Below are 23,563 nucleotides of genomic sequence, written 5' to 3'. Positions count from 1 at the left end.
CGGCGGAACTGTGCTGTCGGCTGTCTCCAGTCGAAAATCTGACACATTGAGTGTGCCTGGAGCTGCAAGAGTTAATTAAAAGCTGCACAGGAGCTTTCGAATAAAAAGCACATGTGTTCAGCTTTAAGGCCTGTTTTCTTGGAATGGATTTTTTCGCTAGTAATGGTGCTGGGGAAGGCAATATCTCAAGAACTGCTCTTCAGATTTGTATGCCATTTTTTTTTTTATTCTGTTCCTGAATGACTTTGCCAGGGGGCAACAGGCTTCCGTTTTTGAAAGCTGGTGAAGTTAATTTATAATAAGCAATTAATTTGTGATAAATTGTGGTCATTACTGCCTACATCAAATTCAAAGTTCTCTTAAAATTTTTTGGAGGGGAAATTAAAGAAAAGGGCTCTTTAGCCCCCTGGAATATCTATCAAGGGATCATCACAGTGAATTTCAGCTTCCTACGATGCCCTGGCATTTCCCCAGGCTTTTCCTCAGGTATATACATGAACCACCTAGTTAGACCAATAACTGTGGAACTCATAAACACATCTTCATGAAACTTTGCAGTTCCTCATAGGTCGGTGGTGTGAACGTACACTGAAAGTTTCATCCGGATATCTTAAAAAATAAGAAAGTTCGATCTCCAGGGTAGCCTCCCCCCTTAATTCTTCAAACTTGAGGCTATAGTGCACCATCGTCCTGATTTATTGTCACGTGGTAGTGACGGTTAATAAGGCAGCAGAACTGTGATTAACGAAACGAGCGTTTTATTGGGCGAAGTTGTGCCCTTAAAAACAGGCTACATTCAAAGAACAACGGTAGCGGTGAACACGATCGGTGGTCGTCGAAATTTTGATCAGCGGGTCCAGCACGTTGGCTTTTATACAGCAGTCATCGAATGTTCCAGACTAATCGTTGGGACCCGCGTGCCTTCCACAAAGTTCTACACCATTCGAGTCACGCGATGAAATCAGGTAACACAAGGTTCGGCGACAACAGACAGCGTATAGAAGCATCGATAACTTTCCAGAAACTTCCGGTACATGCAGGCGCGTCCCGCGCTGTGCGATAACATTTGTTAGGTGGCGAAACGTGGTCGCCCGATAAATATAAGTACACGTGTCAATACCCCCCTCTTAAGATGCTGCAAACAAACAAACGAAAGAAATAAAGAAGCACTCGCAGCAAAGAAACAACAAAATAAGGAAAGTTCGTCAGCGTCCATAAAAGGGTTTAAGACGAACCACGTGGACCACTTCAGATCGTGCGCGGCGCCGCTGTGAATGCGAAATGCCATCTGGCACGACCTCATAGTCCAGTGCACCAATACGTCGGATGACTTTGTAAGGTCCGAAATAGCGTCGCAATAGTTTCTCACTCAGTCCTCGTCGGCGTATCGGGGTCCATACCCAAACACGGTCGCCGGGCTGGTACTCGACGAAGCGTCGTCGGAGGTTGTAGTGTCGGCTGTTGGTACGCTGCTGGTTCTTGATACGTAGGCGGGCGAGCTGTCGGGCTTCTTCGGCGCGCTGGAGATAGGTAGCGACGTCAAGATTCTCCTCGTCAGTGACGTGCGGCAGCATGGCGTCGTCGTCGGGTTCCTGCCGTAAACCAACTTGAACGGCATGATCTGTGTTGTTTCCTGCACCGTGTTGTAGGCGAATGTTACATACGGCAGGACCGCGTCCCACGTCTTGTGTTCAACGTCGACGTACACCGCTAGCATGTCGGTGTTGCAATCTCACCGCTGGCACCAGTTGTTGCAAATGGGTTGCAAGCCCCAAGGGTAGCGTTGGCCTGGTGGCCTGGGGCACAACTGGAAGCATCCGAAGGTCCTGGCAAAGCATGAGTCGACTGCTAACAGAACAACTTGTTTATTCTAGCATCGCAAAAGAGCGGCCGGTCAGGTCGACCGAAGTGGAGAGACGGGAGAGCACGTTATTCGACGGAATAAATCGGAGCCTCTCTCTTGGCGTCCGGGGGCAGCTGCTTTTATACTCTCAGAGTTGAGGGCAAGAAGGAACGGCTCTGGATGGGGCGCACGTGACGGCGCCGCTCGGGCACGTTGAGACGAGTAGTGATGCATCCGCCGGGCCGGCGCCGGTCAGACCTCCTCGCTTCACACTTGGAGAGCTCCTCTACCCGGCTGCCGCGCTTTGACAAGCGTGGGCACCAAGATGCACACACGCACACACGAAGACACGTGGCATTGAAACATGCCTGGACGCGCTTGGCGGGGAGGCGTTACGACAGTGCTGAACGGGCCAAAATGTCCGCCGCTTTGAACGAAGCCCCGGCGTCCGTTGCATCCGCGCCGGCTATACCGCGCATCGTAGGCGAAACGTAACAGACCGCCCCGCCAGGAGAAGGAGATCCCGATGGTCAGGGGACTGCATCCGCTGTCCAGAGGGATGTCGCTCGATGATGCTCATAACCGAAGTCGGTCGTCCTTCGGCGTTTCTTGAGCGCAGTGCACAGAGAAGGCCTCGTTCTCACATTCAGGTTCACACAGGACACTGCAAAGTGACTTCGGGAACATCCGGGAATAAGTGGATCGTCGTGGCGACGGGCTATCTCACCCGCTTCGCTGAAACTAAAGCTCTACCGAAAGGCAGCGCAGCCGAAGTGGCGAAATTTTTCGTCGAGAACATCCTACTGCGACATGGTGCCCCACAAGACCTCATCACCGACAGAGGAACAGCCTTTACAGCAGAGCTCACCCAAGCCATTCTGCAATACAGACATACAAGCCACAGGAGGACAACTGCCTACCACCTGCAGACGAATGGTCTCACAGAGCGCCTGAACAAGACCCTTGCCGACATGCTAGCAATGTACATCGAGCACAAGACGGGGGACACGGTGGTGCAAGAAACAACACCGATCACGCCGTTTAAGCTGGTTTACGGCAGGAACCCGACAACGACGCTCGACGCCTTGCTGCCGCACATCACTGATGAAGAGAACGTTGACGTCGCCAGCTTCTCCTGCGTGCCGAAGAAGCCCGACAGCTCGCCCACCTACAGATCAAGAATCAGCAGCGTACAGACAGCCGACACTGCAACCTCTGATGACGCTTTGTCAACTACCAGCCTGGTGACCGAGTTTGGGTTTGGACCCCGATACGCCGACGAGGACTCAGTGAGAAAGTACTGCGACGCTATTTCGGACCCTACAAGATCATTCGACGTATTGGCGCACTGGACTATGAGGTCGTGCCAGATGGCATTTCGCGTTCACAGCGGCGCCACGCACATCCTGAAGTTGTCCACGTGGTGCGTCTTAAACCCTTTTACGCACGCTGACGAACTTCTTTGTTTTGTTCTTTCTTTGCTATGGGTGTTTTTCTTTATTACTTGAGTTTATTTGCAGCATCGAGTCGATGCTTTTTTTTAAGGGGGGGTATTGACACGTGCACTTGCCTATCTTTATAACGCGACCATGTTTCACCGCCTAACAAATGTTATCGCACAGCACGGGACGTGCCTGCATGTATCGGAAGTTTCGGGAATGTTATCGATGCTTCTATTCGCTGTCTCTTTTCGCCGAACCTTGTGTTATCTGATATCATCGCGTGACGCGAATGGGGTAGAACTTTGTGGAAGACACGCGGGTCCCAGCGATTAGTCTGGAACGTTCGACGACTGCTGTGTAAAAGCCGACGCGCTTGACCCACTGATCAGATTTTCGCCGATCGCTGAGTCTGTTTGCTGCTATCGTTCTTTTGAGTGTAGCCTGCTTTTGAGGGCACATGCTCGCCCAATAAAACGCTAGTTTCTATAATCACAGTTTTGCTTCCTTCTTCACCGTCACTACTACGTGACATCAGGTGGAGGTGCTTTATGTTCATGTACCGGACACCCCCGACAAGTCGTAATCCAAGCCCGGACCGCAAAGACAACACAACGTCGTCCCGGAACATCGAGCAAGCCTCCGGCTACTGCAGCTGCCCCCGGAACACGGAATTCTACCAGAGACGACCAAGAAGATCGTCAGAGAAGATCGTCCACAGATGGCCAAGAAGACAGCCCCAATGGCAGCCGCCAAGGGAGCCACCGACGTCCTGCGGTTCCACATTTGAGGACCTGGATAGCTGGCTGGAGACATATGAAAGGGTCGCTACGTTCAACAGTTAGGACAGCGACTACAAGCTGCGACATGTCTATTTCGCATTGGAAGACGCCGGCAGGACCTGGTTCGAGAATCGAGAAGCCGCCTTAACGACCTGGGACCTGTTCCGAAGCGGCTTCTAGCAAACATTTACAAGCGTCGTGGGAAAAGAGCGAGCCCAAGTGCTACTAGAAACTAGAGTGCAGCTGCCAAATGAGACAATCGCTATCTTCATGGAGGAGATGGCCCGTCTTTTCTGGCACGTCGACCTCGAAATGTCAGAGGAGAAAAAATTTGCTTCCTGACACGGGGCGTCAAGCAAGAACTTTTCATCAGACGTTAATCGTAACTCGCCGAAGACCGTAGCTGAGCTTTCTGCAGAGGCATCGACGATCGAGAAAACTCTGGAAATGCGTACCCTGCAATATAACCGCCAGGTGCTCACGCCGCAGTATGCCATCCAAGGACTGGGTTCCGACGACCTTCAAAAGACCATCAAGGCCATTGTGCGTGAAGAACTGCTCAAGGCCTTGCCCTTATCGCAGCCGCAAGTCGCCTCGATCGCTGACATCGTCAAAGATGAGGTTCAGCAATCGAGTTCCTGAGGTGCAACTTCAATTACCGCTGCCCCATTTAGAAGCAATGACCTACGCCGCCGTCGCACGCCGTCAAGGCCCCCCTCCGCGACCGCGCCAGGGCCCTGTAACGCAGCGATTCCGTCATCCGCCGCCACCAGCACGCCCACCCGTTGCCCAGGGCACCTACGCGATTAAGACGGACATTTGGCGAGCCCCCGACCACCGCCCGCTCTGCTATCACTGCAGAGAAGCCGGCCATGTGTACCGCCAATGCCTACACCGCGACTTGGGACTGAGAGGGTTCGCCGTCAACGCGCCGCGTGCGCAGCTTGGGGAGCGGCCACGTGACATCGCCGACTACCTAGCCGCCACTCAGTGGAACTCTTGACGACCATCCAGTTTGCCGTCACCAGGCCGCTACCTGGCACCGCAACGACGACTATACGCTGGCCCAGCTCGGGGCCAGTCCGTCAGCCCATATCCGGAAAACTAAAAGCAGCAATCAATGGAGGTGCAGTTGCTGTTCATTGAACTGACAAAGATTCTCCGCTGCCGACGAAGACGCCGAAAAGACTATCTCGACGACGTAACAACGATGACACACTGCCGTCCCGACGAAGTCTGGCAGCAAAGAATACGCTGATGAAAGACGACCTGACGACGCGACGTTCCAGCCACAGGTCAACACAATGCAGCTGTGATCCGACATCAAGACCTAACTGTAACACAAGACAAAGAACCACCAACCTCGACGTGCTTCTTGAAGGCCATGCAGTCACTGCCTTAATCGACACAGGGCCCGATTACTCCATCATGAGTGGACAAATCGCCGCCCAGTTGAAGAAGGTCAAGACTGCATGGGAGGGCCCCCAAATTCGTACCACTGGAGGACACCTCATAATCCCGACTGGAATCTGCACGGCAAGAATTACCGTTTATGACCGGACTTACCCTGCCACCTTCGTTATCCTCCAACAGTGTTCACGAGACGTCATTCTTGGCATGGACTTCCTGAACCAACACGCCGCAATCATAGACCTATGGTCGAAATCAATATCGCTGTCGCAAGATCAAGCGATACCACCGGAGAGCTCTCGTGGTCACCACACTTTGAGTGTACTCGAAGATCAAGTGAGCATCCTGCCGCGCTCCAGCATTATTTTTTCCGTCAGCACCGAAACACCCACTGACGTAGCAGGCGTCGTCGAGCACGACCAGCATCTACTACTCAACCGTGAAATTTGCATTGCTAGAGGGATCGCTCGACTCCACGGAGGGAAAGTGGAAGTGATGCTAACCAACTTCAGCCAAGAGTTCAAGCACATCAGCAAGGGCACGACCATCGCGTCCATCGAGGAAATTGTGGAAACAAGCAATACCTTTGTCCTCTCAGATTCTGCCACATCTACCCCGCCGACCATAGTCCCCGAACCAGACTTTGACGTAAATCGAAGTCTCCCCATGAGCAAGCAGCAACAGGTCAGAAGTCTTTTCTGACGATACAAAGACAGCTTTTCGACGTCATCGAGGATTCAACAAACACCAGTTGCAAAGCATCACATAATAACTGAAGAGTGCGCTCAACCACTCCGTCGTTTTTCGATGTTCTTTTCTGTAACCCTTTTACTGCCGCCTTGTAGAGGGGGCTGCGGGCTCCTGTCAAGCTGCCGTTCGTTCGTGCAGCTTTTACCTGCAGCCTCCTCCATCTTGCTTGATGGGAAATAAACATTATTATTATTATTATTATTATTAAGAGCCCTTACCGAGTTTCCACGCGAGAATGTGAAGCTATTAGGCAACAAGTCGACGAAATGCTCCGCGACCGCGACATCACCCAGCCATTGAAAAGCCCGTTGGCATCTCCTGTTGTCCTGGTGAAGAAATTGTGCGAATTTGTGTGCTACTTGCAAAGGAAATTACGCCATCCGACAAAAGAAGTCAAGTTGATTGCATACATGACATATATCCGTCCGAGCCTAGAATACGCTGGTGCTGTATGGAGCCCCCATCAAAAGGTTTTAAAACAAACTAGAACGAATTCAAAGAATGTCAGTTCGCTTTATCTGCTCTAAATATCTACGACGTGACTCGGTAACTGAAATGTTAAAAATATTTAACTTGGAACCACTGGACTCAAGAAGGCAGAAGCAGTGATTGAAATTGCTTTTTCAATTACTACACGCAGATGTAAAAATAAACAAGGATGATTATCTGACACTCTTTCACAAAAGGTTACCACGAACAACACGCAGTACATTCGTGCAACCAATAATAGCTCAACACTTATAGCATAAGTGATTTTGAGGTTGGCCTTGATAAGTATTTCGTTCATACTGTATAGCTTATATTTGTTCCTTGTATGTAGCTGTGTGTTTTTTTTTCTACAAATGTTCTATGTATTGCAAATGTTCTCCTACAAATGATCTTCAATGTTTGTTCTATGTACAATTTAATTACTGACCCTCCCTGTAACGACCCTCAAGTGAGGGTTAACAGTATGACTAAATAAATAAATAAAAAGGACGGAACCCTATGTTTCTGCGTCGATTATCATCGACTGAACACAATCACGAAGAAAGACGTATACCCCCTTCCACGGATAGAGGACGCATTGGATGGGCTCTGCAACGCTAAATACTTCTCGTCGATGGACCTCAAGTCTGGCTACTGGCCAATAGAAGTCGAAGAGAGAGATCGCGAAAAGACCGCCGTCATCATGCGAGACGGCCTCTATGAGTTCAAGGTCATGCCATTCGGACTGTGCTCGGTGCCTGCAACGTTTCAGCGCATCATGGACATTGTGTTAGCAGGATTGAAGTGGCAGACTTGTCTTGTTTACTTGGATGAAGTCGTCGTCTTCGCCGGAAGCTTCGACGATCACCTTAAGCGGCTTGCGATAGTATTAGAGGCCATCAAGTCATCAGGGCTCACTCTGCAGCCAGAAAAGTGCCGCTTCGCTTACGATGAGCTTCTGTCCCTAGGCCACGTCATCAACAAGTCTGGAGTCCGCCCCGACCCAAAGAAGACAGCTGCCATCGCAAAGTTCCCGCAGCCCATTGTGAAGAAGGCAGTGCGTAGATTTCTTGGCATGTGTGCCTACTACAGATGATTTGTCAAGGACTTTTCACGCATCGCTGAGCCGCTAACACATCTAACCAAATGTGATGTCACGTCCAAGTGGGAAACATTTCAAGAACTCAAACAACGCATGCAGTCGCCGCCGGTACTTGCACACTGTGACGAGGATGCCGATACCGAAATCCACACTGACGCCAGTAGCCTAGGCCTCGGTGCCGTCCTAGTCCAGAAGAAAGACGGCCATGAACGGGTGATACCTTATGCTAGCCGGTCGCTGTCAAAGGCAGAAGGTAATTATTCTATGACTGAAAAGGAGTGCCTCACCATCATTTGGGCTACAGCAAAATTCCACCCTTAACTATATGGCAGGCCATCCAAAGTCGTCAGCGACCATCACGCGTTGTATTGGCTAGCTAACTCAAAGGACCCTTCAGGACGGCTGGTGAGGTAGAGCCTCAGACTGCAAGAATATGACGTCACGGTAATCTACAAGACCGGACGAAAACACTCTGACACCGACTGCCTATCACGCACCTCCATCGATCTCCCGCCGCAAAACGACAAGGACGACGACGCCTTCCTCGGAATAATAAGCGCGGAAGACTTCACTAAAGAGCAACGAGCAGACACAGAGCTAAAAGGCCTTGCCGGGTATTTGGAAGGGAACACCGACGTAGTCCCTAGGGCATTTAAGGGTGGATTGTCTTTGTTCACATTACAAATTAACCTGCTGGTAACGAAGAACTCACCAGTCCATGCCAGCTACCTTCTTGTTGTTCCGTCAGCGCTGCATCCAGAAGTACTGCGCGCCCTACGGGACGATCCAACCGCTAAGCACCTAGGATTCTCCCGAATGCTGTCAAGGATACAGGAAAGGTATTACTGGCCGCGTCTGACTGCCGACGTCGCCCATTACGTCAAGATGTGCCGAGACTGTCAGCGACGCAAGGCACCACTGAGAAAGGCAGCAGGGTTACTACAGCCGATCAAACCTCCTTGCCGACCATTTCAGCAGATCGGGATGGATTTGTTGGGACCGTTTTCGGCGTCAACATCCAGAAATAAATGGATCGTCGTGGTGATAGACTGTCTCACCCGCTTTGCTGAAAGTAAAGCTCTACCAAAAGGCAGCGCAGCCGAAGCGGCGAAATTTTTCGTCGAGAACATCCTGCTGCGACATGGTGCCCCAGAAGTCCTCATCACCTACAGAGGAACAGCCTTTACAGCAGAGCTCACCCAAGCCATTCTGCAATATAGCCATACAAGCCACAGGAGGACGACTGACTACCACCTGCAGACGAATGGTCTCACGGAGCGCCTGAACAAGACCCTTGCCGACATGCTAGCAATGTACGTCGAGCACAAGACGTGGGACGCGGTCCTGCCGTATGTAACCTTTGCTTACAACACGGTGGTGCAAGAAACAACACCAATCACTCCGTTTAAGCTGGTTTACGGCAGGAAGCCGACGACGACGCTCGACACCATGCTGCCGCACGTCATTGACGAAGAGAATGTTGACGTCGCTAGCTATATCCTGCCCGCCGAAGAATCCCGGCAGCTAGCCCACCTACAGATCAAGAACCAGCAGCGTACAGACAGCCGACACTACAACCTCCGACGACGCATTGTCGACTACCAGCCTGGTGACCGTGTTTGGGTTTGGACCCCGATACGCTGACGAGGACTCTGTGAGAAACTACTGTGACACTATTTCGGACCCTACAAGATCATTCGACGTATTGGCGCACTGGACTATGAGGTCGTGCCAGATGGCATTTCGCATTCACAGCGGCGCCGCCCACATCCTGAAGTTGTCCACATGGTGGGTCTTAAACCCTTTTACGCACGGTGATGAACTTCTTTGTTTTGTTCTTTCTTTGCTACGGGTGTTTTTCTTTATTACTTTCGTTTGTTTGCAGCATCGAGTCGATGCTTTTTTTTAAGGGGGGGCATTGACACGTGCACTTGCTTATCTTTATCACGCTGCCACGTTTCGCCGCCTAACAAATGTTATCGCACAGCAGGGGATGCGCCTGCATGTATCGGAAGTTTCTAGAATGTTATTGATGCTTCTATCCGCTGTCTGTTTTCGCCAAAGCTTGTGTTATCTGATTTCATCGCATGACGCGAAAGGTGTAGAACTTTGTGGAAGACATGCGGGTCCCAGCGATTAGTGTGGAATGTTAGACGACTGCTGTATGAAAGCCGACACGCTTGACCCGCTGATCAGATTTTCGACGATCACCGAGTCTGTTCGCCACTATCATTGTTCTTTTGAGTGTAGCCTGCTTTTGAGGGCACAAGTTCACCCAATAAAATGCCAGTATCTATAATCACAGTTCTGCTGCCTTCTTCACCATCACTACTACGTGACACTACCGACGTAAATATTAGTGTAAGAGCAGGAACATTTGACATTTGCAAAATATTCTCGCATGCGTGTATTCTAACCCTTATGTGTATAACAATGCATCAAATTTGTAGTTCTTATAAGTTTATTTCCTTTTTTATTGTTGTTATTCATGAATAAACAGTGCATATATACTAATGCAAAATATATTTTTCTCACTTTATGGTCACCGTAGAAAAATTACGGTAAATTTTTTTTCGAAATAGAATTGGAATCCGCAATAAAAGAATCTACCCACAAAGGGTTAAGAACACTTCTTACGTTTGAGAATAAGAGAGAATGGTCGAATCGCTCTATGTTCGAAGCACTTGTTTTGTTAGGACAAAGGGGTGTTTGAGGCTGAATTGGAGTTAGAGTTCACACATGCCCTGAAGGGGCTTTTGCTTGGGGCAGTTCGCAGGCGCTATGAGTAGCCGACGAGTATACATAGCATTTACTATTCATAAAAAGTTGGTTATGACGTATGGAAAATATGTTTCCAGCAACGTTTACGAAGTCGTACAACTTTTTACATGAAGGTCTCGTCGCTTTACGAAAGTCTTTGTTAACGGACACTTTGGAATCTTTAAACTTGGTTCTCAAGGCCAGAATGCCATTTCTGAGCTTGGATAACAGGAATTTCACCACAATTGGTTGACATCTCCCAGAGACAAATTTTACTAACCTATGAGCTCGACCTATGTGCTCATCTCTCGAGCCAAGGTTTAGATTCATTGCAGTGTTCAACACTCAGCAAATTAATTTTTCTGACTCTGCCCAGGTTTCAGAGAGATCATCAGGAAGGCCATGAAAGATTAAGTTCTCTCGTCTGGATCGGTCCTCAATATCATCTAGGCGGTCAGTTTGTGGTTAGTATTATAAGACGAAATAAAACACTACTGGTCCAGTTCTATTTCATTTTTAGTTAAAAGAACTCATTGAAGTTACCTTTGACAATGACACAGGTCGGCAAAAGGTTTAATTTTTGCTCGACTCCGCGCCGCCCATGCTTTTGCCCTTAACTAGTTTTGTTATAGCATAGTGCTGCGCTGGTTTCGCTGGCTCACGGAACTTGCACAAGCTGCAAGTAGCAAATAATTCAACCTCCATGTGATGTCGCGGGATGCCTGAACAGTATGTGCCACTTGGCCAAAAAGCAGCTGCAGCGGCGAATCCACCGCTCTGTCTTGGCTCAGTACCGCTGTCTATCGGGCGCCGCTAAAGTGTGGTTGAGCTCTGTGCCACCAGGTGGCTGCACCGTGCAGACCATTCACATTTGCACTTCTGCTCATCCCGTGAAACGACACGTCAAATGGCCAGGCCCTGTCTCCTTGAGCTTGCGTTTACCTGAATACCGATCTCGTGAAATGCTATTGCGTTAGTAATCCTCCAGTGTAAAGTGATTGCCGCAAACGTGCAAATCCTGGCGCCGATCAGATAGTGGCAGTCCGATGCGCTGCAGCCAGTCCGCTCCTCTGCTGCCTTACAGAGGGACACGATGTCGCAGCTTGACAGATTGCCAGTTAGTCATTGTCATGAATAACCAAAGCAATTTGGTTATTCATGGCTTGCGTAAAAAGCCTTCCGAGTCGGCTGGTGATCTGCTTTGCTTAAATCTGTATTGGAACTTGTATAATTTAAACTCGGTGTAAAATGCGATGACATAGAGCATTGCCACAGGCATGGAGCTAAAAGAAGGGATAAACCTCGGCCGGTAATCAATAAATTACTGGATTTCAGATCAAAGGTTGCTATCTTGAACAGCGCCCGGAAACTTAAAGGAACTAAGATATATATAAACGAGGACTACTCTGCATGGATACGGATGGCACGTATAGCGCTGTGGCAGAATTCGCAAAATATGCGCGAGAATGCTGGTAAATTTACACTTAAGTACGACACACTCACGATTGACGGTGTTTGTTACATGTGGGACACTATAAGAATGTCATTGTTAAGGTTTAAGCGCGTTCGCCTTCAACGGTATCAGGCTCTGTGCCCTCTGCTCCCGTGAAAGCGGCTTCTGCAAAAGCGTCTGGCAAGAATCCAGCTTCGGCTAATACTGCTTCGGCTTGCGTTGACTGACGCTGCGATCAGAATATAATTGTCCTCCATGTAAATGCGAGGAGTATACTAAACAAAGTTGAAGCCCTCAATTGTTTGGTGGAATGCCACAACCCATCAGTTGTCTGTCTTACTGAGACTTGGTTAAATGAAGCTGTTATTAATAGCAAAATTTTACCTCCTGGTTATGCACTTCTACGGAAGAACAGGCATGTTGGCCATGGTAGTCGTGTAGCAGTTCTCATTAAAACAAGTCTTAAATTTTCTTTATTACCTGAACTTCCTGGCATTGAGCCTATTTGGTGCAAAATATACAGCAGAGGTATTGTAATATTAGTTGTCGATGTTGTTTATCGTGCTCCGAACTCCGACTATACTTTTCCTGCTATCAATGAGTACCTTATCAGTAACAAGTTGTGTGGTTGTAAATTATTGTTAGCTGGGGATTTTAATCTCCCATGCATTAACTGGAGCACACTTACCCCAACTGGCCGTGATAGGGCGCCTTGCGCTTCCCTGATCGACCTGGTTATTTCATTTGGGTTAACTCAACTTGTGGATTCTGTAACACACGAAGACTCAATATTAGACCTTATATTTGGAAACCAACTCTTATCGCACGGAGTTAAATGTGAAGTCACCGAAGGCTGATCTGACCATAAAGCTGTTGAAATTGCCTTGAACTTAGTGTGCCCTCCACTAAGACCTGAGTTCACAACCGTTTTGAACTTTCCTGAAGCTGACGATACCTCCATACTTGACACTTTAGCCTAAACTTTTGATGACTTCCAATCCTGTAGTGAACTTTGCAATGTAGACATGCTGCTCCTTAAATTTTGTGACATTGTCCGTGAATGCCTGTCAAAGTATGTGCCCCAAAAATCTATTAAACGAAATCAAAGACACCCTTGGTATCATTGAGAAATAATTCAGCTCACTCGTCGCATTAAGTGACTAGATAAGCATAGTCATTCTGAGTGTAACAAAAATGTTTCTTTATTCAACACGTCGAAGTCTAAATTTAGAGCTAAAATGCAAGAGGCTAAGAGCTTTTACTTCAATAATACCTTGGCTACATTTATGAAAAAAAAAAACCCATCTAGGTTCTGGAGATCGATTAGTCCTGCATCTTCTGTACCTTCTTCCTTCATTCTAAATGACCCCCAATCTGAAACTACAGCGAATGCCTTCAACTTCTTCAAATCTGTTTTTTCTATCAATAATGGCACCAACCCCCCATTCTCTGCGTGCTGCAATCTGCCCTCTCTTCCTAATCTTGATGTAACCTCCTCCAGAGTACATAACCTCATATTAAAACTTGATTTAACGAAAAGCCCAGGCCCAGACAGCATTCCAAATATGTTCCTAAAGAGGTACTCGAAATAGTGCGCAACTATCTGACTATAATATCTAAAATATCAATGAGCTCTACCACAGTTCCCCGGCTGTGGGAATTGGCTAATGTCGTGCCCGTATTCAAGTCCGGAAATAAACAAATAATACCAAATTATAGGCCAATATCTTTACTTTCCACCAGTTCTAAACTCTTGGAGCACATTATTCACAAGCACATTGTAGAATACCTAAATGCAAACAATATTCTTTCCCCATCGCAGCACGGTTTTCGTGCTGGCTATTCCACTGTTACACAGTTGCTTGAATTTACGCACGACGTTGCTTTTTCCCCTTTACAGCCGAGGACAGCTTGATGCCATATTTATTTACTATTCCAAGGCCTTCGATTTGGTTTGCCATGCTAAGCTTTTAGTTAAAGTTCGTACATGTTTGGTGACAGCAAGCTGGTCGATTGGATAGCCGATTACTTACAGTCAAGTTCTCAATTTGTTACATTTAACCGTGCGAAGTCATCAGAGGTACAGATTACATCTGGAGTGCCTCAAGGCTCGGTGCTGGGGCCGCTTTTGTTCATTATTTTCATAAATGACGTAGCAGAAATCATCGGCAATACTCAAGTTAAACTTAGAATGTATGCAGACGACTGCGTTATCTACAATACCATCTATGATGCTGATGATCAGGTTGCACTAAACAACGTTTTTTCATTGTTTCGTAACTGGAGTGAAACCTGGCAAATGTCTATGAACTTCAAAAAGACTGTAGCTATGACCTTTTCAAACAAGAAACAGCCCCTTTCTTTTACTTATGCTAATGACGGAGTCAGTCTAATACATGTTACGGAGTTTAAGTACCTCGGTGTAACTCGGTGTAACATCAAATTTGAAATGGCGCAAGCACGTTGAAATAATCTGCAATAAGGCTCATCGTAAACTTTGGTATCTCCAATGCACGTTAAGCAGCTCGACAAGAGAATGCAAATTGACTGCTTACAAAACTTTGGTCAGGCCCATACTAGAATATGCATCGGTTGTTTGGTCACCTCACCTCGAGCACGATATAGCTATGTTAGAATCTGTCCAAAAAAAAGCAATCAGGTTCATTTTTCGTCGCTATGACCGGGAATTCTCACCTACTTCGCATGCACACGTTTTAACGTTGCAATCTCTCGAACATCGGTGTACTTTCGCGCTATCCTTCTGCATAAGATAGTTCACACCAGCTTGTGTGTTCTGGCGCCCATTTCTTTTGTTGCAGCTTCTGCACGCTGCACTTGACGATCTGATCCCCTGAACATTGTGCCCTTCAGGTCGAATCTTGATTGTTTTAAGTTTTTCTTCTTCCTATGGACGGTGGATTTATGGAATAAACTTGATGGGTCTCTGCGTAGACTTGGTACTGAGCATTTTGAAAAAGAATTGCGTAATTATGTATTCTATTAAGGTTTTCTTGTATTCTGGTGAATTTTGTTGAATGTATTTGTAATTGTATTTTTTTATTATTCTGTACTCACTCCTGCTATGTCTCAGAAACTGAGGCAGCAGTATTTGTAAATAAAAAAAATAAGTTGCTACGTTTGCAGCCCACAACGCAGCAAAGTCGAGTCATGGTGCTCGCAAAAAGACTGAGACCAACCCTGACCGCAAAGCTCTCGTCAAAATGGAGCATGTTGTAACACAAGCACACAACACTTGCTGTGTGCCAGAAGTGCTTAAGTGTAGTGAGAAATTGTTCTTGTGCATTCCCTTTCTGTTACTTTCTTTTTATAAAAACGAATTAACTAACATTCCAACTATTACGAACATAATTTGTTCAGCATAAAGGTGGAAAAATTATCGATGACGCCCCCTCGGCAGCCAATTGGATCGCTCGCCCTACTGACGTCAATTGGGTGATTTACATCATATGGGTAGGGGCGGCTGAAAATTTCGCCGAGCAATGTGCTGCGATCAACAGCAATGTACATTTTTAAAACCTTATAATAAATTACATGCTTTACGCAGGGCATTTAGATGTGTGAATTAATGATCCGAAGGACCTACTCTAACGACTCAGTACGTTTGTACAAGATCGTCAAAATCGTTTCAGGGTCCATCTAAGTACTTCTTGTACAGGATGCATCTGTCGATGTGATTGGCAGGTCAACACTGGGCCAGATTTGGATTTCAGAAAGCGGCATTGACGGCTTGCGGAGGGATAAAAGCCGCGAGGACTGGAGGGGAGCGCCACTGCTGGCAGGCGGCTGTAATATGTATCCAGGCACAGCGCAAGATAAGTTCAGTGCTGCGAGTACTGTTGCAATCTGCATGAGAAGGCAAAAAGGCATCTGATTGGCGTGTGTCATTGCTGTACTTCCATGCCTACTCTGTAGGCGATAATCCAAACGCACCACCGTTCCCTGCTACAGGCAGCACAATATGGGCATCACGTTTTGCTTCGGCGGCATCTGACATCGCCCACCAGCTCGATTTCATTTCGGTTTCCCGTCACACTATTAAAATACCACACAATACGATAACAAAACGCATCTCGGGCCGTCGGAGCACCACCAGAACGATGCACATCGGCATATCCTGCTGTAACGATCCACGTGATGCTTCGCATTACGTAGATGTCAACAATAGTTGAGTCAGTCAATTTTTTTTAGTTACATCGGATCGTACGTTTTCCCGGTTAGTACGTTTTTTTCTCGCATTTTTTTCCAATACATGTCAACGAGATTCTACTTTAGAAGAGTTGACTGTTGGGCTAGTTGGTCGTCCATATTTGAAGAGGTAGCTTAGCGCAAATAAAACCACAGACACAAGGAAGACAGACAAGGACAAGCGCTCGTCCGATTTTGTTCGTCCGTTTGTTCGTCCGTTTGTTCGTCCGATTTAATGAGAGTTTGATGCCATTAAATATTGTATACTGCCTGCTGGGACCAGAAGGCAAGTCCAATTTAGCGAGGTTGTTCTTCTACAAGCCTTGAAGCTTCGGCCACCATACACGTGCGACAGGTTTTGCTTTTTTCACTCCAAGGACGTGAATTAAACAGAGATGCACGAGCAACAATGTAGAAGACTAAGTGGACAGCTGCCTCTCTTCCGGAGTGCACTTAGAAAGGCTGTAGCATGTCCATGGGCTTGCTCTACATATACAGGGCGGCGTCTACCTTACACACCCTTGTTCTGTAATCTTCTTTTCTTCGTGCTCACTTGGAGTTCTGCAAATGCCTCTTGGAAGTCAGAATGGTAGAAGCAGCTTTATACCGCAATATGAAGTCCTCATACACACTCTATGCACAGGAAAACCCATTCTATTAAATACTAGCCAAACTATGTTGGTCATTTTTTCGTCCCGAGTGTCACATTGATCTTTAAAAAGCTGGCTCCTCTCTATTTATTCACTATTTCAGTTCATGTTGAGACCATATGATGTGGAGGTTCCACACTGCACTTTTCAAAAGTGCTTATCGCTCTGCCAAATCAGCTTTGCCAAATCAGATGAAATGGCTGTTCCGGTGCTTTGTTTTCATGATGATGCTCAATAGAAGTTGCTTTGCGTTGGTGCGATGGGAAATACTGTCTCACCTGGCAAAGTTTATTGGTTGCTGCAATTTTCTTTGTCATCTAAAAACTGGACTGCTGGAAACATGGCTCTCTTTCTCTCATAGTGGAACAGTAACTGAATCCATCAGCCTCACATATTAGGTGGGGCGTGACTTTGAGGCTAAAGATATTGGCAAGAAAACCTTGCTCTATATTAGAATAAATACGGTACCAAAAGAAAAGTAAAAAAATTCGAGCGCATGTTTTACAGATAAATATTCCAAGAACACTTTTCTGAAAATATTATTCAGCACAGAGCTGTTCCTTGGTGCAAGATGAAGTTTCTTTCCGGTGCTTCACGATACAAACATAGACTGTCCAAACAAGACGGAAGTTCATAGGCAAATGGAGGCTTGAAGTGACTAGCACTAGTCGAACAAGGAATATTGCAGCGTTTCAGCAAAGGGCTCACATATTGTTTTTTGACTCGGTAGATCAGTGTTTATTTAAAAAGCCTGCATATTTTTTGAATGGTGCAGAAATTTAATAGCTTCTTGTGAACTCTGATTCAGAGGACTTTGATGTTGATTACAAACTATCTTCAAGGGCCAGTGACAGTGACAAAGAGGCCATGTTGCTGAGGAATGCAAATAATGTGAATTAAGATTAATTGCCATGTCCATTTTTCACTGGATTTTCAGATTTAAATATTTGTAGAATGGTCAGCATCATATCACTGATAAATAGCATTTTAAATAAAAGCCTGCTAATGTGTTACTTTGACAGAAATTCGATTTGTTTCCCAAAGGGCTTGTGGCCTCTGTCTTGCAGATTCATGAAACTGTAGAGACCATCAACCAGCTGAAGACCAACCGAGAGTTTTTCCTCAGCTTTGCAAAGGACCCCCAGCAGTTCATCAGCAAGTGGCTGGTCTCTCAGATGCGCGACCTCAAGGTGGGTGTTGCATGCTGCACTGGCCCGGTTCTGCACAGCCCTGTGACACGATAGTCATGTGGCGCATCTCACGAATGTCGGGATACTAAAAAAGTGGCGACCACTATTTCTCTTATAGGGGGAGGGTCTGACACAGGCCTTGTAGCATAAGTCTGCTCATGCATACTGTAACATAAGGGGACACATGGCATCTGTTGCCTTCTCACTGAAGGATTCTGGCAGAGGAACCACTGCATTTGTGGAGCAGGTAACCATACTGGGCTTGGCTGCAGGACTTTGCTTCTTCCTTCTGCCTGCCTTTTTTATCGGGGAAGCTTTGTAACTTCAATGTTCATTTGGTGATGTGTATAGCATCTCATTGCTCAAACATATTGTTACGGAAGGATGAAAGAAGGAAGAAGAAGATCATGGGACGCTGGCTGCTGCGTGTTGGTGGTCAGCCATCTTAACTACTCTGACTCATTTTGTATATCATGATCATCAGCCTGGTTACGCCCACTGCAAGGCAAAGGCCTTTCCCATACTTCTCCAACTACCCCGGTCATGTACTAATTGTGGTTGTGTTGTCCCTGCAAACTTCTTAATCTCATCGGTCCACCTAACTTTCTCCCGCCCCCTGCTACGCTTCCCTTCCCTTGGAATCCAGTCCGTAACCCTTAATAACCATCGGTTATCTTCCCTCCTCATTACATGTCCTGCCCATGCCCATTTCTTTTTCTTGATTTCAACCAAGATGTGATTAACTCGAATTTGTTCCCTCACCCAATCTGCTCTTTTCTTATCCCTTAACGTTACACCTATCATTCTTCTTTCCATAGCTCGTTGCGTCCTCCTCAATTTAAGTAGAACCCTTTTCGTAAGCCTCCAGGTTTCTGCCCCGTACGCGAGTACTGGTAAGACAATACACTTTTCTGTTGAGGGATAATGGCAACCTGCTGTTCATGATCTGAGAATGCCTGCCAAATGCACTCCAGTCCATTCTTATTAGGGTTGCAATGTGGGCTTGTTGGTGATGCATCTTCAGGGGGAGTACGGTAGCGCAATTAAAAGACTGGACAAAAGAAGACACATAGGGACACAGACAGCGCTGTGTGTGTCTCTAGTGTCTTTATTTGTCCCGTCTTTTAATCGCGCTACCGTACTCCCATTCTTATTCTTCCAATTATTTCAGTCTCATGATCCGAATCCGCAGTCACTACCTGTCCTAAGTAGATAAATTCCCTTACCATTTCCAGTGCCTCTCTACCTATCGTAAACTGCTGTTCTCATCCGAGACTATTAAACACTACTTTTGTTTTCTGCAGATTAATTTTTAGACCCACCCTTCTGCTTTGCCTCTCCAGGTCAGTGAGCATGCATTGCAGTTGGTCCCTTGAGTTACTAAGCGAGGCAATATCATCAGCGAATCGCAAGTTACTAAGGTAATCTCCATTAAATCTTATCCCCAATTCTTCCCAATCCAGGTCTCTGAACACCTCCTGTAAACACGCTGTGATTAGCATTGGAGAGATCCTATCTCCCTGCCTGACGCCTTTCTTTATTGGGATTTTGTTTCTTTCTTTATGGAGGACTACGGTGGCTGTGTAGCCGCTATAGATATCTTTCAGTATTATTACATATGGCTCTTGTACACCCTGATTCCATAATGCCTCCATGACTGCTGAGGTTTCGACTGAATCAAATGCTTTCTCGTAATCAGTGCAAGCTATATATATAAGGGTTGGTTATATTTCACACATTTCTCTAACACCTGATTGATAGTGTGAATATGGTCTATTGTTGAGTAGCCCTTACGGAATCCTGCCTGGTCCTTTGGTTGATGGAAGTCTAAGGTGTTTCCGATTCTATTTGCAATTGCCTCAGTAAATACTTTGTAGGCAACGGACAGTAAGCTGATCAGACTATACTTTTTCAAGTCTTTGGCATCCCCTTTCTTACGGATTAGGATTATGTTAGCGTTCTTCCAAGATTCCGGTACGCTCGAAGTCATGAGGCATTGCGTATACAGGGTGGCCAGTTTTTCTAGAGCAATCTGCTGTTACCTGATCCTCCTCAGCTGCCTTCCCCTTTTGCATAGCTCCCCAAGGTTTTCTTTACTTCCGACGTTACTTGTGGGATTTCAAATTCCTCTAGACTGGATTGAGAATAATGGAAGATATTCCTCTCTTCCATTATCGTCGTGGGTGCCACTGGTACTGTATAAACCATCATCATCATTTATTATTCCCTTAAGGGCCCCATGCAGGGTATTACATTAGGGGGGGGGGGGGGGCAATACAATAATACAAACATCAAAGGAATAGTCATGTACAAAGCAAAAAAATAACGGCAACAACTCAAGAGACACTAAAAAAAACAGGTTTTTGCATAATTAGTTGCAAATATGGGTGGTTAGGAACTCTCGAAATTTCGAAGGGTTAGCGCTCTACAACAATGGATTCCGGGAGCGAGTTACATTGTTCGATTAACTCTATAGAACTCCTCAGCCACTTGAACGATCTCATCCATATTAGTAATGATATTGCCGGCTTTGTCTCTTAATGCATACATCTGATTCTTGCCAATTCCTAATCTCTTCTTCACTGCTTTTAGGCTTCCTCCGTTCCTGAGAGCATGTTAAATTCTATCCATATTATACTTCCTTACATCAGCTGTCTTACGCTTGTTGATTAACTTCGAAAGTTCTGCCAGTTCTATTCTAGCTGTAGGGTTAGAGGCGTTCATACATTGGCGTTTCTTGATCAGATCTTTCATCTCCTGCGATAGCTTACTGGCATCCTGTCTAATGGAGTTAGCACTGACTTCTATTGCACATTCCTTAATGATGCCCATAAGATTGTCATTCATATCTTCAACACTGTGGTCCTCTTCCTAAGTTAAGGCCGAATACCTGTTCTGTAGCTTGATCCGGAATTCCTCTATTTTCCCTCTTACCACTAGCTCATTGATCGGCTTCTTATGTACCAGTTTCTTCCGTTCCCTCCTCAAGTATAGGCTAATTCAAGTTCTTACCATCCTATGGTCACTGCAGCGCACCTTGCCGAGTACATCCACATCTTGTATGATGCTAGAGTTAACGCAGAGTACAAAGTCTATTTCATTTCTAGTCTCGCCATTCGGGCTCCTCCATGTCCACTTTCTGCTATCCCACTTGTGGAAGAAGGTGCTCATTATCTGCATATTATTCTGTTCTGCAAACTCTACTAATAACTCTCCCCTGCTATTCCTAGAGCCTGTGCCATATTCCCCACTGACTTGTCTCCAGCCTGCTTCTTGCCTGCCCTGGCGTTGAGGTTGCCCATCAGTATAGGGTATTTTGTTTTGACTTTACCCATCACTAATTCCGTGTCTTCATAGAAGCTTTTGACTTCCTGGTCATCATGACTGGATGTAGGGGTGTAGTTGGAATGCATCATGTAACCGCGCAAATAACAAGGGACAAAGAAGAAAACACACAGGTCCGCGCCTGTCCTGTGTGTTTCCTTCTTTGTCTCTTGTTTGCGCGGTTACATGATGCATTCCAATATCGACCACCAACTAGCCCGCCTATCCCTGTTAAGTAGGGGTGTAGACCTGTACGACCTTCAATTTGTACCTCTTATTAAGTTTCACAACAAGACCTGCCACCCTCTCGTTAACGCTATAGAATTCCTGTATGTTACCATCTATATCCTTATTAATCAGGAATCCGACTCCTAGTTCTCGTCTCTTCGCTAAGCCCCAGTAGCACAGGACGTGCCCGCTTTTGAGCACTGTATATGCTTCTTTCGTACTCCTAACTCCAGTGAGCCCTATTATATCCCGTTTACTTCACTCTAATTCCTCCAATAGCACTGCTAGATTCGCCTCACGTCTGTCGTACATGTTCCTCTTTTAGTCCGTGTCTTCGTAGCGCTCTTTTCTTCAAGTATGCAAAACCAACTCGCCCACATGAAGTTTCTGCTGCTTCAGATTTCTTCTACATTGGGCTCTTTCCTGTCTTCACAAGTTCAACCTTGTCCCATCGCCACGTGCATCAACCTCATCGCAATCAACTCCTGTCAATCTCGGATAGTGACACACTACCTCAAACAGGGAATAGTTGCTCCCGAAGTTCAAGTCTTTCTTGGTGGCCTGGAACCTTCATGGGGACACGTCAAAAGGATGTACAGAATAATGAAGTCTGAGAAAGGGCGGCAGGTACGTAGGTACAACGACTGGCTTTGGGTTACCTGTGCAACGAAAGTAAGGATCAGGTTGTAGGCAGCTGAGAATACGCCCAGTCCAAAAGGATTGCCAAACAAGTGACTGAATTCCTTTGGCAAAAGTCAAGAATAAGCCTAATGAAGCGAAGTCGGCGAAACATTCAGTCAACTAAAGTGACACTACTCGGTGATGTTGTGCTCCCAAACGACGTTATGAGTCTACTTCAAAAAGGAATGAAATACAGCTTTGAGCCGCCGTCCAAGAAGCACCAGCTGCTCGCTACCGCCTGGCAAATAGAAAACTGTGCTGGCGAGGCAAAGCGGGACCGAGCTACCAGTTACGCAGTGGATACTCTTCTTCTGACCGTGCGTTCGAAAACTACCCCTAACCAACCCTTCAAGAAGATAACTGGCTTCCTATGGCAAAATGACCTCGTCGAGGTACAGGCGGACAAGGAGGATGGCTTCGTCATCCTTTCCAAGGGCCATCAGCGCAATTGAGAAGAATTTCAAGGCAGTGGATTTCAAACACAGAAAGCAAAAAGCCAAAGCGATCAAGCTGCTTGAGAACTTCAACCTGGATGCTCTTCGGAAGGCAATGAACAGGGCTGAGGAAGCATCTTGGAAATATTTTTCTCCGGCAAGACCCACAAGCCTGACTGCCCATTTAGGGCAATTGTCTCAGAGAAGACATGGCGGATGCAAGTAGGGCACTACCTGAAGCGCCATTTATGCCAGTTACCCCTATATGACCCTTTCCTTGTGCAGAGCTCTAGAGAAGTCGTGCTGACTTTAGAACAAGGAACTTGGAGCAATGTTTACGCGTTTTCACTGGACGTTGAAGACCTGTATTATGAGATTCCTCATGGCGAAGTGCTTAGCACCATTAGGAACAGAATCAATGACTTTGGTGAAGTTAGGTTCAGTTGTGCAACCGGTGTGAATAGTGGCCAGTTTTTAGAACTGTGGAGCTTTTATCTTCATTCTACTTTCGTAAGTTTCAAAAACCAACAGTATGTACAATGCAAGGGTATTTGCATTGGATCGTCGCTCGCTCCCATTCTTTCAGACATCTTTCTCAGCGCCTTTGACAAGTGTGTAAATAGCATTCTGAATCAGTCATGTGCTCCTTCTATAATGAGGTACGTCGATGACTACCTGGTGGTTGTTAACGAGGTTCCAGGGTTTAGGCTAGATGACATTGTAGAATCTTTAATTAACACATTTAGACATGCATCGAAGGCTCTAAACTTCACATGCGAAAGGCCTTGTGATAACAGCACTCGCTTCCTGGACCTCAATCTCACTCTAATGAACGCACATGTC

The 23,563-nt window shown here is 46.5% G+C and overlaps 1 protein-coding gene across 2 annotated transcripts in view; it reads left to right on the top strand.

Moving 5' to 3' along the window:
- The window catches only part of Bap60 (Brahma-associated protein 60), a 327,819-nt gene that overhangs the window by 291,356 nt on the left and 12,900 nt on the right, over positions 1–23,563 (top strand). For both annotated transcript variants that reach the window (XM_075682910.1, XM_075682911.1), the window contains one exon: positions 17,931–18,053. In XM_075682910.1, the coding sequence (XP_075539025.1) occupies positions 17,931–18,053 (123 nt within the window). The remainder of the gene's footprint in view (positions 1–17,930; positions 18,054–23,563) is intronic.

Source organism: Dermacentor variabilis, chromosome 2 (genome assembly GCF_050947875.1).
Source record: "Dermacentor variabilis isolate Ectoservices chromosome 2, ASM5094787v1, whole genome shotgun sequence".
NCBI classification, from domain to species: Eukaryota; Metazoa; Arthropoda; class Arachnida; order Ixodida; family Ixodidae; genus Dermacentor; species Dermacentor variabilis.
Note: the sequence above shows the minus strand (reverse complement) of the source record. Positions and strands in the feature narration are given on the sequence as shown.